The 14,110-nt window shown below is 41.9% G+C and overlaps 1 protein-coding gene across 4 annotated transcripts in view; it reads right to left on the bottom strand.

Annotated features, from left to right (window-relative positions):
* SAMD4A (sterile alpha motif domain containing 4A) overlaps positions 1 to 14,110 on the bottom strand; it is a 227,237-nt gene that overhangs the window by 76,017 nt on the left and 137,110 nt on the right. For all 4 annotated transcript variants that reach the window (XM_055538109.1, XM_055538111.1, XM_055538112.1 and 1 more), the window contains one exon: positions 12,340 to 12,858. In XM_055538109.1, coding sequence (XP_055394084.1) covers positions 12,340 to 12,858 — 519 coding nt within the window. The remainder of the gene's footprint in view (positions 1 to 12,339; positions 12,859 to 14,110) is intronic.

Raw genomic sequence — 14,110 nt, 5'->3', positions numbered from 1 at the left:
GAGGAATATACACCTAATTTATTTTGACTTGGGTATAGCAGAAGTGGGTGTGTGTGTGTGTGTGTGTATGTGTGTGTGTGTGTGTGTGTGCATGTTTAAATCCAAAATGGGCAGTAGCTTTTGAGAGTGCATCCTACGGCTATTTCGCTCCCACTGTGGAGATGTTTGACTTACTGGCACAGGAAGAAGACCAGCACCATGCCAAATATTTATCAGATCTCTTAAAACAAAGGACCTTCAAGCAGTCCACTTTCTTCCCCCCAAAATCCCATTCTGATGACACTACAAGCGTAGAGCAAGAGTGGATTACAGGTGGCTTGAGATGCAGGCACCAGGCAAATGCACCTGCTGATCCTCTGGTTTTCTTTTTCTTTCTTTAAGCTCAGAAAGAATAGAAAATCTACACTTGGATTCTACATGCCATAGAGTTTTATCATCACCAAGATCTTTACCCACAATTTTTGCAAATTTTCTTTTCTTTCTGTATGACATAGACCAAGGAACTCAAGACAGTACCTTTCATATTAATAAACTCTAATATGTTTCAAAATTACCAAATCACTCCTTTTTAGTATTATTGCTCCAGGCTAAATTATCCTGTCTTTTCTTTCAGGATATCTTTTTCTCTCTTCACTGACATTGTATCATTTTCATTTTATAGGTATGTATGTTTTATTTTTAACAGGTAGTACATGGCACTAACACAGTACTCACTTCAAAAGGGAGAGTGAAAAACTAATCTTCCCCACCCCCATCCGTCAGACTTCCCAGTTCCAGGGTCCAGGTAGCAAATCACGGGTGTTCACATTCTTTTAAAAATGAGGGGGACCAAAATCAATCAGGTTCTCACTGACTGTGTATTTAATGCTGAACATAGCAGGAGGATCTCTTCCTGGCTTTGACAGGTGCCAGTTCTCTTAGACTAGCCCAGCACATTAGCTGGCATTTCATTTTCCTCCTCTGGCTCACCCCAAAGTAACAGCACTGTACACTCAAACATCAGTGCTCTATGAATCAGTTTCTACCCCAGAAGCAGAGAGTGAAAGCACTATCAAGGCTCCTTCCGGGTCATCCAACCTCATGCCTTGATAAAGAAGCACGAGTTCCTAAGAGTGCAAGAGTCCACACTGAGTTGGAGGTGGAGTGACTTGCCTAGGCAACTTATCTTTTCTTCCAAACACTCTGCACTCTTGGAACTGGCCACATTTCCCTAGCCTGTATCTGTCTCTGTTAAATCTTATTCTGGGGCTGCCCTGGTGGCCCAGTGGTTAAGAATCCACCCGCTAATGCAGGGGACGTGGGTTTGATCCCTGCTCCGGAAAGATCCCGCATGCCATGAGGCAACTAAGCCCATGCTCTGCAACTCCTGAGCCAGTGCTCCAGAGCCCTTGAGCCACAACTGCTGAGCCCACGCACTACAACTATGGAAGCCCGAGTGCCTAGAGCCGGCGCTCTGCAACAAGAGAAGCCACGGCAACGAGAAGCCTGCGTACTGCAATTAGGGAATAGGCCCCACTTGCTGCAACTGGAGAAAGCCTGCGCACAGCAATGAAGACCCAGCACAGCCAAAAATAAACAAGCAAATAAACAAATCTTTTTCTGTTACTTAAGGATCATTTAAATAAATGTGAATAATATCTTTACACTTATTGCCAATTAAAAAAATTATTTCTGTTAGCAATGGATCCTGAAGAAACAAAAACAAAATTTTACCTTGTTCTTCCTCTTTCTTTTTCTTCTGGTCCATTTTAAGCTATTTAGGAAGACAGACCACAGCAACAATCCTTAGGGGTGATTATATGGATTTGTGGAGGGCAGCTCTCTACAGAGCTGGCAAAGCATCTTGATTTCAATTGCGTCTATTGGAAGAGCCGTGTCATAGAACTGCCCTAGGAGGGCTGTTTCACCTGAGTTTACTGCAGAGCCTGGGTTGGTGGATGAATACCGCTTACTTGTATCAGCTTAACAACCAGTGCAGAAATAACAATAATGAGGCCTATTATTTGTTGAGCATCTCCTATTGGCAAGTGCTTTATATACATTTTTCATTTAATCCTCACAACCCTAAGAAGCTCTCATCTCATCTTCACTTGCCCAATTTGCTGGACCACTCAGTACTCTCCCTTCCCTTCCAACTACTCATGTATGCCCATGGCTCTTCAGTGACTAGAATTTACTTGTGTACTTCTGCTCCCATCAGCTCACCTGCACGTGTACCAAGAGACAGTTGAATTTTTTCCCAAAATCTATTTATCCTAGTTGTACTTGCTGTTGTGAATGTATCACTTTAAAAAAGTATAACAGAAATGATGACATATGAATTACAAAAAAAGCTAACTGCTCAAAAACTTTGTTACAAGCCTTAGAAATACTCCTTGTTTTACTTTTAAAAATCTACTGTTGAATTCAGTGTTAGTGAGAAAACTATAAGGTAAATTATAAAAAGAGGAAAGCCAGAATCTAGAAAGATTCTATGGTCTGTTTCTGGAAATGTCATCAAATTCCAGTTCCATTTTAAGGAAATCACAGACAATAATGCATCAAGGGTGTGATTTATGCACAAAAGAGCAGCCTCAGTCAGGAATGCTGTTCTCAAAGAAAGGACCATCTCACTATACAAAAGACGGCACGAGAATGTATTTACACATTAAGTTAAAATAATATGTTTAAACTCTTAAGCCTTTTCTATGATGCCCTGCTTTAAACGGCTATTACGATTAACACATTACCTACCCTGATCAAGCCAATTAAGAGGTTGCCTCAGTTCAGTTCAGTTGCTCAGTTGTGTCTGACTCTTTGTGACCCCATGGACTGCAGCACATCAGGCTTCCCTGTCCATCACCAACTCCTGGAGCTTGCTCAAACTCATGTCCATCGAGTCAGTGATGCCAACCAAGCATCTCATCCTCTGTCATCCCCTTCTCCTCCTGCCTTCAATCTTTCCCAGCATCAGGGTCTTTTCCAGTGAGTCAGTTCTTTTCATCAGGTGGACAAAGTATTGGAGCTTCAGCTTCAGCATCAGTCCTTCCAATGAATATTCAGGACTGATTTCCTTTAGGACGGACTGGTTGGATCTCCTTGCAGTTCAAGGGACTCTCACGAGTCTTCTCCAATACCACAGTTCAAAAGCATCAATTCTTCAGTGCTCAGCTTTCCTTATACTCCAACTCTTACATCCATACATGACTACTGGAAAAACCATAGCTTTGGCAAGACAGACCTTTGTCAACAAAGTAATGTCTCTGCTTTTTAATATGCTGTCCAAGGAGCAAGTGTCTTTTAATCTCATGGCTGCAGTCACCATCTGCAGTGATTTTGGAGCCCAAGAAAATAAAGTCTGTCACTATTTCCTTTGTTTCCCCACCTATTTGCCTACTGAAATGTATTCCCATTTTATAGATGAGGAAAGGAGGTTTAGAGAAGAGTCGGACACGACTGAGCGACTTCACTTTCACTTTTCACTTTCACACATTGGAGAAGGAAATGGCAAGCCACTCCGATGTTCTTGCCTGGAGAATCCCAGGGACGGGGGAGCCTGGTGGGCTGCCGTCTATGGGGTCGCACAGAGTCAGACACGACTGAAGTGACTTAGCACATACCTACTTATTGGTGCAGCTGGAATTTAAAACCAAGTCATCTGACTTCAAAGCCATATTCTTGATTTTGATCAAGGCTGCCTCATCATTTATACTCTAAACTTGAATATCTACAATGCCACTTATAGCCTTATAATTCTGTTTGCATTGTAATGTCTTACTGTGCAAAGGAGAAGGCTAAAGTATAAAATAATCTATTATAGCTTTTTTAGTTCCATATAGGTTTTGCTGGGCTCTTCCAAAAGGATGCATCTCAGGAAGGTTGGCTGTGAAACCAATTTCTAAAGCAAACCTTGTTCTCTCACTGACTCTAACTGTCTATGGGAATGGTCCAGAATTTTGGCCAAGAATGACTACCTCAGGGCATGTTAGGAATGTTAGCCTTTTTCCAATCCACAAAAATCCTTATAGCATTTCCCAGATTTTGGAAGTCCCCTTCCCCATCTCGATACCCTTCTCTTACTTGACTTACACCAGAGATTTCCTGAGACTGTATTTTACCTAAAAGAATATTGAGGACCAGGGTGTAGGTAGGGGGAGGGCAGGAATGATACTGACAGTGTTTAAACACATACCCCAAATTAATAATAATTGCTTCTACTGAAATTTATCCTCCTCTGTCACCATGGAATTCAAGAGTCTCATTTGCTTAATATTAATAATATCAAAGGGGCTTCCCAGGTAGTGCTAGTGGTAAAGAACCCACCTCCCATGCAGGAGACATAAGACAGGTGAGTTAGATCCTGGGTTGGGAAAATCCCCTGGAGGAGGATGTGGCAACCCACTTTATTATTCTTGCTGAAGAATCCCATGGACAGAGGAGCCTGGAGGGCTACAGTCCATAGGGTGGCAAAGAGTGGGACACGACTGAAGCAACGAAGCACACAGCACAACTTATTCAAAATGTAAAGCAATCATCAATTAATTAAAAATAAGTAAATATAATTTTTAAAAAGAGAAGGTACATTCATGATATATCTTTCCTCAGTGTAACCTAAGTTTATCCCCAGAAATCTTAAAGGTGAAAAAAGAAAAAAAAAAAAAAAAAGGCAAGATTAAAAGATTTTTTTGGTCCCATTATTCATGGATTAAGCCTGTAACTCTAACTCTAACTCTAACTGTAGAGCTTATAACTATAAATCTTGTGAAATAATAGAAATCCCAAGACTATAGGGCTCAAAAAAAAAAAAAAAGTCTAAAAGAAGCCAGCTTGTTCATCTCCTTCTTCCTCCCCTCTTCCAGGCTAGTCCAGTTTAAGTCATTTATTCCAGCCAGAATCCATCCTATTTTTGAAGTATGGTGGGGAATTAGAAACACTACTGCCTTCCTCTGTAGCTCATCTAGTGTTTAATAACTCTCACTGTCATTAGAGTCTAAAAAAATCCTTGCAAACAGGGGCTGGATGACACATCCTTATGACCCAAGGCATGTGTACCAAGGAGGTCTTTGACTTTTCCCAAGCTGTGGGATCTCTGATGCGCAATAAAACAAGCAGGCTTCTTGCTTACTACAGTGTTTTTTCTGATTTTTTTCTTTCCTAAGTCCCAGGAAACAAACACTAGACATGGTGAGGAAAAGCAAGGTCCTGTAAAACCTTTGGACTCTTGGAAACGGGCAAAGGATCAGCCAGTGGCAATATTGGGTCCTCTGAGATATCACTGAGCCATCTTCACAATGTAGTATCAGGAAGGCCAGGGCCATATTTAAAAAAAGGTTCTCCCAAAGGGAAGGAAGCTGAAGCTAAAAATATATCATGCCAGCTGTTATAAATGCTTCTCAAAGGAAGCAAAGCAACTAGAGTTACCTCTTTGAAGAGCAAATGAGGGGTTAAGGAAATAATGGAATTTTTCAGTTGCATGCCAGGTTGGCTACATTTTGGGGAAGAAGAAATTTTCCACTGAGAAAGAAAAATCTGTTGTTAAAAAGACAAAATAATTCCATGAAAATTTAAAAAGGAACTCCAGTAACATCAGTGGCTCTGAAGGCTTAGGATGGAGATGACCTACAGCCAGCAAGATAGAAGTGAGATCTCCAAGCCTTGCCCCTCTTTTCAGTTTCCAGGAGTCCACTTGCCAAGACCTCTTCTTATTAGACCTTCTGAAACCTGAGTGGTCTCCCTCCTCCCTTTGAATATGTGTCCTGATGGTTTTTTACTGGCTAGTTGGAATGAGCTTGAAGTAGATGGTGGCCTTGTAAGAAAATGAGAAGAGCAGAGGGAAAAGGAAGGACTTGAGCCAAATGAGTATTTTTGAAACAGCTGGCCTGGGCTGCCTAAGGGGCTGGTGGAATTGGAAGATTTTTTTTTTTTCCCAGTTGCAGATTCAGGGTTCCCAAAGGAGCCAATTTTCCTGAGATCTACATCACCTCTACTTTTCACCTTGCCTGAGGAAGTAGTTTTGTTTTAGGTATTGGCTCTCTGAGGCCCAAGGGCCACCTTTTCATTAAGGGATGGACCCTAGACTCCACAAGAAGGTCGAGAAACAGGATCAAAGCCCAAGAAATATCCAGTATGCCCCAGTATTTTTTAGTTTCTAACTTTCAATTTTGAAATAATTACAGATCTATAAGAAACTGCAAAAATACTACAGGGAGAGGTCCCCTGTACTCATTCCCCCAGCATCGTCCAAGGTGACACAACTATAGTGTGTTAACCAAACTAGGAAACTGACACAAACATAATACTGTTAATGAGACTACAGACCTTACTCAGATCTCAGCAGATTTTGTACACACTAGTTTCTTTGGTATGAATTTGTGCATCTTATTACCTGTATAAATTCATATGCCCACCTCCATAATCAAGATCACAATATGTTACTAAAGGTCTATTAGTACTGAGATCAAGTTGGTAACATGTCACAAAGAAAGGAAGAGTAATGATAAATGTCACTGTGAGGATGATGACAGAATGCTAAATGATCAATATTATCACCAAATATTTAGTAAATTTTCAAGAATACTTTCTCCTATATTTTGGAAATTTGATAATTTCATGAACAACTGTGTAGTGAGCCCAGGAATTTATTAAGTCCCCTACTGCTGAGCAAATGTTTCTGGCAGGGCAGGCAGACAGGCTTCAGCTCACATGCCATCTCTTATTGAATTATAGTGGCTGCCTTGAGGGTCATATTGAGGAGGATGTGGAGGCCACATCTGGGCTTAGCAGGACACAACCATTATCTAAGAGATGCTCTACCATGAGAGAATGGCAGCTGAATACGTGCCAGGAATTTGCCATCTCCAATATTTCTGTGACTTTTTGAGGGTGTTCTAGGTGTGAGGAAAGAGGGATAAAGAGGACAAAAACCCCTGTTTCCGAGGGGTTCATAATCAGGAAGGGGAGGCAAAGATGTCAACCAAGAACTGGAGCACAGAATGCTTGCTACATGGGTTAGTGCAAAGTGAGCATACTTGGGGCATATGACTTAATGGTCTGTGACATTGGTCAAGTTCCTCAGCCTCTCTGTGCCTTAGTTTCCTCATCTGTCAAATGGGGATAACAATATTAGCCACATCATGGAGCTACAAAAGTTCAATGAGTTAATATTTATGTAAAGGGTTTTGAAGAGTACCCAGCATGCAGTAAACACTATGCAGTGATTAGTGTTAATTTACTTTTCGTAACCCATGGTACCAAATTTTTTAATATATAGCTTTTACTAGCATAAAAGTCAACTGAGGTTAATAAAAGAAATACTGAGATTCCAAGAATACTTTCTTGTATTCTTCATCTATAGTCTCAAGCTGTACCATGAGACTCTAGATGAAGTAGACAGCTCAGATGGAGCATTCTGGAATAATTTTTGCAACCCAAAGTTTCTGAGTTCTTACCTCAGATGAGGTTAGCAAAGGTTGGCATGTTTTCAAACCCAAATGTAAAGCATGCTAAGAAAAATCAAGTATTATCAACAGTTTGAATGAAAACAGGCTCCTTTCATTTGTAACTGCAGCATATAGTTTTTTCCCCAGGTCAAAGTCCACCAGCGAAGAGTAGAAAACGGTTAGAAAGTCAGTCTGGGGCAATGGAGGTGGTTCTGACCTCTACACAGCAGAATTCTGTGGGCTCTTAAGAAAACCTGGATGGTTCTTTTCCTGGAAGATTTACTTTTTCTATAGAAGACTTGAGACAGAAAGAAAACCTAGAAGTGCTAAGCCAGGCTCTAGGCACACTGCATGTGGAGTTGCTTGTGATGGCCAAAACAAAGTTGACTAAGACTTGTGTATAATTCGTGATAGCCAATACCTTGGTCCCACAGACTCATGATGAAGAACCTGCATATTCTTGCTCTCAGTCATCAGGCCCCTGAGTAGACTTAAAAAGAAAGCTAGGTACTGAAAGCAGATTCTTCCCTCTCGTCTGAAACACCTCGATGCTATCCAAAATGGTGCCTCAGACTCTCAACAGTCCCAACCCATTCCTCTCCTATCTCATGGAGGAAAAGGCCCAGTTCAAACATCCTATGAGATCTCCTTTAACTTCTGCAGTCACTAAAAGGCACTCTCTCCTCTGTCTAAATGGATAAAAATAGGTTGATCCTTATTAAATTAGGGCATAGTTTTTGCCTCCTAACCTTATCCTCATCTTAATCCCTTCCTTCCTTTAACAACCTGCATGATTTTATTTTTTAATGCATCATTTTCTTCATCTCAATGTGCAAGCACCTTCTCAAAGTCAATAGACATTCAAAATCAAGCTTATAAGCTAGTTTCTTGCCTCTTATCTCACTGTAATCACTAACTCAACTGTATTCATCCCTTAAAGGCCTATCATGTGTGAAGCACTTCCAATTGATCTCTAAGATCTCTCTTTTTTCTCCAGTGGTAGTTATTTTATTCAGTGGTAGTTGGCAAGGTGCTTTCTGCCTGTGTCCCCTCTGCCTCTGTTTCCTCTTCTTCCTGGGCACACAGTGAGACTACATCTACCACATTCCCTTGCTATTAAAAGTGGCCATGTGACAGAGTTCTAGCCAATGGGATGTGAGTGAAGGTTATCTGTCCATGAAATCTTCCCAAGAAGACCTCCCCCATCTCTTTCTCCTTCCTGTGGTTTGACAAGTCTGGTCACTTTGGGCTACATGTGGTGAAGATGGCAGAGACATGAGACAGAGAGAGCCTGGGTTAATGAATAACTGCTTAGAAGAATGTCACATGTCAATCAGGGACACCTGTTCTGGACTTTACATTAGTCAAAAACAAACTTTTTTGTGGGTTTGTTTCTTTTAGCAGCAAGGACTACCCCAAGAGATCAATGAAGGGTCCAGTCTCCTAAGATCTCTCTCTTAATAAATCCAATGATCACTTCTTGGTTCTCATCTTATTGGACCTATCAGTAGCATTTGAGTCAGTTGACCACTTTTTCCTACTTGAAACCTTTTCTTCATTGCCTTGCCACACACACACACTTGACTTTTCTCCAACTTCAATGGTTTCTCCTTGATTTGCTGCTTCTTCCCCCTTTCCCCAGCCTTCATGATGATGTGCTCAGGCTCAGTCCTCAGTCTTCTCTATCTGCATCTCTACCATGGTGATCTTATCTCATAGTTTCATAATTTTAAATACCACCCATGTGCTGGTAACTCCCAAAGGTCTATCTTAGGTCAGTCTTCTCTCCCAAACTGCATGCTCATATGTCCACCTGCTTACTGGACATCTCTGATGGTCTAACAGATGTATAAAGTCACCATATAGGACACTGAACTTCCAACATTTTTGTAAGCAAAAAACCCTGGAGTCCCTCTTGAATTCTTCCCCCTGACAACTCATTTATTCTGTCAGGAAATCCTGTTGGCTGTACTTTGAAAATACATCTAGACTTGACCACTTCTCTCCCCCTCCTACTGTGGCCATCCTGGTCCAATTAATCAATAGCTTGCCTGGATTACTGCAACAGTCTCTTAACTAGGCTTTATGTTTCTGTCCTTGCCCTGGTATAATCTATTCTTAACACAGCGGCCAAAACAATCCCCCTTAAAACACGAGCCAGATCACATCGCTCATTTGCCAAAAACCCTCCGAGGGGGTTGCTTAGAGCAAAAGTCAAAGTCCTTGCAACAACCCACAATACCCAGCACGATCTGTCCCTCCCCATTACCTCTGCAACCTCTACCATGGTTGTCTACCTCACTCACTCATTTTTAGCCAACAATCTTGTTTGCTTTTTCCCAAAAAAGCTGGCACTTTTCTATCTTGTGATCTGAACCCTTAAGGCCAAACCATTTTCTATTGCAGTGAAATGGTCATAGCATATTCAAGCCCCCCTAGACCACTCTGCATGGCCTGGGCTCAGGAAAAGTACCGTGCAAATGAGCACAAGAGTCTGGGGAGGGCAGTTAATGCTAGGGCTTTGCTATTCAATGTCTTACCCAGTCCCTCTCATTCATTTAGCAGACACTTACTGAGTGCTTACTGTTGCCAGCCCTGGCCAGGGCATTCACATACATCATCTTATTTACCCTCACCACAACCCTCACAGGTAGATATCATGAATGTTTCCACTTTTCAAGTGGTGACCTTACTCAGAGAGGTGAAATAACTTGGCCGAATTGTAGGTAGCTAATTGCAGGTCTGAGGTTTGGATGGACCCAGGAAGCAGTGACACCAAAGTCTTTTTTCTGTTCACTTTGTCAAGTTGCCTCCCAGGTGCTCAGGAGAGATTTGATAAAAGCATTGAGTGAATGAATGACCCAAAGGACTGCAGTTTGGATAAGCACAATTTAGCTATTATCGACAAAGCAGAGGAGTAAAGCAATGACATTAAGGTTTTGTTAAAGAGATGTTCTTAAAATACAAGTGTTGATATGACCCAAGTGTTTGAATAAAACTTTCTGGAGGAAAGATCTGAGCTCTTATCTTCTTTACTGATGCTCTGAAAAAGGGCTCTAATTCCTTTTGTAATATATAATCTTTTTCTAATATGTAATCTTCTTAAACCTCCTTTTTCAGCTCAAGTACTATACTAGACTCAAAGGCCTAGGAGATGATGACAAGCATCTAAGCACTTCCTTCCCATCTGCTGGGCTTGGTAGCCACAGTGAAATATAAAAGTGACAATCTGATAACCATCTCAAATGTACTAATCTTATCAAGACCTGACAAAAATGTGTTACATCAGCAAAGATGGAAATGTGATGACCCAGACTAATTTCAAGATGGAGGACATAAAACTCAACCCCTTAAAATACAAAAGACCAAGTTTTGAGAGGGCAGGCAGCCCAGAGCTTGCATCTCGCCTAACTATCAAAGAATTTTGAAACAATTAGTAGATTCTGTCATTAACCCAGGAAACTCGGGCCAAGAAGCTCTGTAGTCTCAGCCTGCATGTGTCTGTTTGAATAGTTCAAGCCATCATTTTCCATCACACAGAGGTTAGTGAAACTGTTTCCTGGATTACTAGTCTGTGAAAAAAAAACTGTCACAGAACCTCTAACACAATAAATTAATGATGCAATAATCACCTAATTCCCCAAATATGCAAGTTATCAATATCTAAATGTGAAAACGGAGAAAAGAATTTTAAAACCTTGTATTGTGGCATTATCAAAGCAGTATCTGAAGTATTTCTTTGATTATTTCACTGAAGTACTGTTTCAATCAATGTAGTGAAAATTCCACACACTTACGTATTTAAGAAAGCCATTTAAAAAGGCCCATTAGCCCCAAGATCCATGTGGAGGCAGAGGCCAAGAAGCTGTCACTGCCAATTCTTCATACTCTCAGATCTTTTCATTGGGGGTTCCTGCCTGTTGACAGGCACACACAGTCTAACTGCGAAAGCTTTTCCCCAAGAAAGTTATCTAGGGCCTGACACCGTCTTCAGAGACACATGCAAACGAGCATCAAGGATTCTCTTCAATGGCGGGCCACTCTCCCACGCACATACAGAGGTGCCAGCAGCATGTATTCCACTTTGCTCAGCCTAAGTGGGGAGCCACAGAGAGCCACCAGACCCAGGCCCAGCCCCATCTGCGGGCAGAGTACTTTGCTTTTGTGTCCAAAGAGCAGAGGGCTGCCCTCTGCTCTCCCCTCCGGCAAAGCCGTTCCTGCCCCACCTCTCCTAAGGGGTTAGACTGAGCGAGAGAAGGCCACAGCATTCACACCAGGCCACAGACAGAGCAGCATTCTCAGTTAGCAAACCTGCTCCCCCGGTCAGGAGGAAAGGTGACCCTGGCAACCAGGGATTAAGACAAGGAGATGCAAGGGAGGGAACATTCCAGGGTGAAATTTAAAAAAAAAAAAAAAAAGAGAAAGAAAGGAAGGGGGAAAAAAAGAGAGAAAGAAAGAAAAAAAAAAGAAGTGGAAAAAGAAAAGAAAATGCACAAAGCCCATGAGGCTGTCTGGTTAAACATGGGTTAGAATCAGGTATAGAGAATCACACGGGAACTCAATGTCTTGGCAAATCCAAAAACCCCAGGTAAAGGGTACTGGGTGAAGGCATTTCTGTTTGTGGAAAGCGGAAGTTTCCTTCTTTCACCACTTAATCTCATATTTAATTTTTTCTTTTTTTTAATCTATTTGTAACCCAAATTTAAACCATCAATCATTTTTACCTGCCCAGGATTTTTCTCTTTCAGGAGTCCAAAGAACAACAAACACGGGGTCCAAAGAGCCCTTTCCCGCAGCCAATTCCAATCAGCCCTTCTCTCCCAGGGTTACGGGGTGCCCAGAGCAGACATTCCCAGCGGGACATGCCACACACAGCAAGTCACCAAACCAGACTGCACTAAAGGGCTTCCGGGGGACTTACTTGTGCTTGCGCTGGTTCCAATCGTATTGATTGTGGTGGGGACGGATGAAGATGGGTAGAGGGGCACGTGGCCGTTCTCACACCCCAGACTTTTGTCCTGCCAGTTGGAGGCATTGATGCAAATCCCAGAATCCCGAGAGTTCTGCCATCCATTAAGCTTGTCATCGGAGTTCTGTCTTTGGTGATAGTAGTGTGTCTGCCCATAATCCACAGAGTCCGAGCGGCCTCGGTTCTGGCCGCCAAAGCTGGTCGACGTACGGTCCTCCAAGTGGTTCAGCCACATGGCCAAAGCACTGCGGTCTTCCAATGAAGTGGCCGGATGGATCAAAGCATAGGACAGCAGCTGCCTGCTCTCCTCGATATGCTGGTTGTGTTCAATGGAGTGTGCCAGGATTTTGGGCAGCAGTTTCATATACTCTACTTTTGCGTCGAGGTTTCCTGGCTTCAGCAAAGGCAGGTGAGTTAACAGGAGGGAAATCACTTTATCCTTGGATTCCTGTTGCCATTGGTTAATGATTCCTGAAAAGGAAAACAGGCAGGGCAAATAAGCAAATACACCACCATGGCACCAAGCACCACACTATGGCACCAAGCAGCACGCTGTATAAAGAGAATTCCTGGGGCCTGGAGTCTCAGTCTAGGCATCCTGGTAAATTTTCTCAAAGCAGCTTCTGCCTCGAGTGGAGATCTGACCTGAGGTTGTCAAGGGGTACTGACTTCAGTGAAACACTAACACTCTGAGAGGTTTGGGTGCTCAATCTAACTCTGATGCAGGTCTCCAAAGAGGCTACGACCATTTTGGTACAAATGAATACAATTTACAGCTATTTTATTTCTTAGGAAAGTCTAGGCATACCCTCAGATAGGGGAATAAGGAATAAGAAAATCTCCATGGAAAAATGAGTATAATTAAGGGTCCATATTGTAGCATCCTCAAAGGCAAGGCTGCTTTCCCTTCCCTAGACATCCCTGGAAACTGGCTGGAGCCCTGGCAAGTGCATTTGTGTGAAGTGGGTAAAATCTCCTAGATGGAGAAATCTATCAGGAAAAAAAGATGCCCCTCATCTGGGTGAAGCCTGCACCTTCCTCATGAGAAGCTGACTCAGAAATTGACTGTGATCTCAAAGCTAGAATCAACAATGGACCCAAGATGGGTCCAGTGGCATCTCTGATCACACATGCTAATCAAGCTATTTTTCTTTAAGTACAGAAGATCTCTTTGGTTATTTTTATTATGGTAAAATATACTTTTTAAATATACTTAATGTTTACCATTTTAACCATTTTAAGTGTACAATTTTGTGGCATTAAGTACATTTACATTATGGTACAGCCATCACCACTATCCATCTCCAGATCTTTTTTATCTTTCCAAACTGAAACTCCATATCCATGAACCACTAACTCCTCATTCTCCATACCCACAACCCCTGATGACCATTATTCTACTTTCTGTCTCTATATATTTGACTACTCTACTTATCTCATATAAGTGGAATTGTAAATTGGGTTGGCCAAAAAGTTCATTCAAATATTTCTTAAGATCTTATGGAAAAACCCAAATGAACTTTTTGACCAACCCAACAGTTTTTTCCCCTTTATGACAAGAATATTGCACTTAGCATAATCTCTTCAAGGTTCATCCATGAGAATGTTTTCAACACTCTTACAAGGAATTCCTCTTATTCCCGACTACTCAAAACATAAACTTCTTGCCTTTGGGTAAACATGGATTACCTAATGGTAATGTTAGTTAGTAACATGGAGTAAC

Source organism: Bubalus kerabau, chromosome 10 (assembly GCF_029407905.1).
Source record: "Bubalus kerabau isolate K-KA32 ecotype Philippines breed swamp buffalo chromosome 10, PCC_UOA_SB_1v2, whole genome shotgun sequence".
NCBI lineage: Eukaryota > Metazoa > Chordata > Mammalia > Artiodactyla > Bovidae > Bubalus > Bubalus kerabau.
Note: the sequence above shows the minus strand (reverse complement) of the source record. Positions and strands in the feature narration are given on the sequence as shown.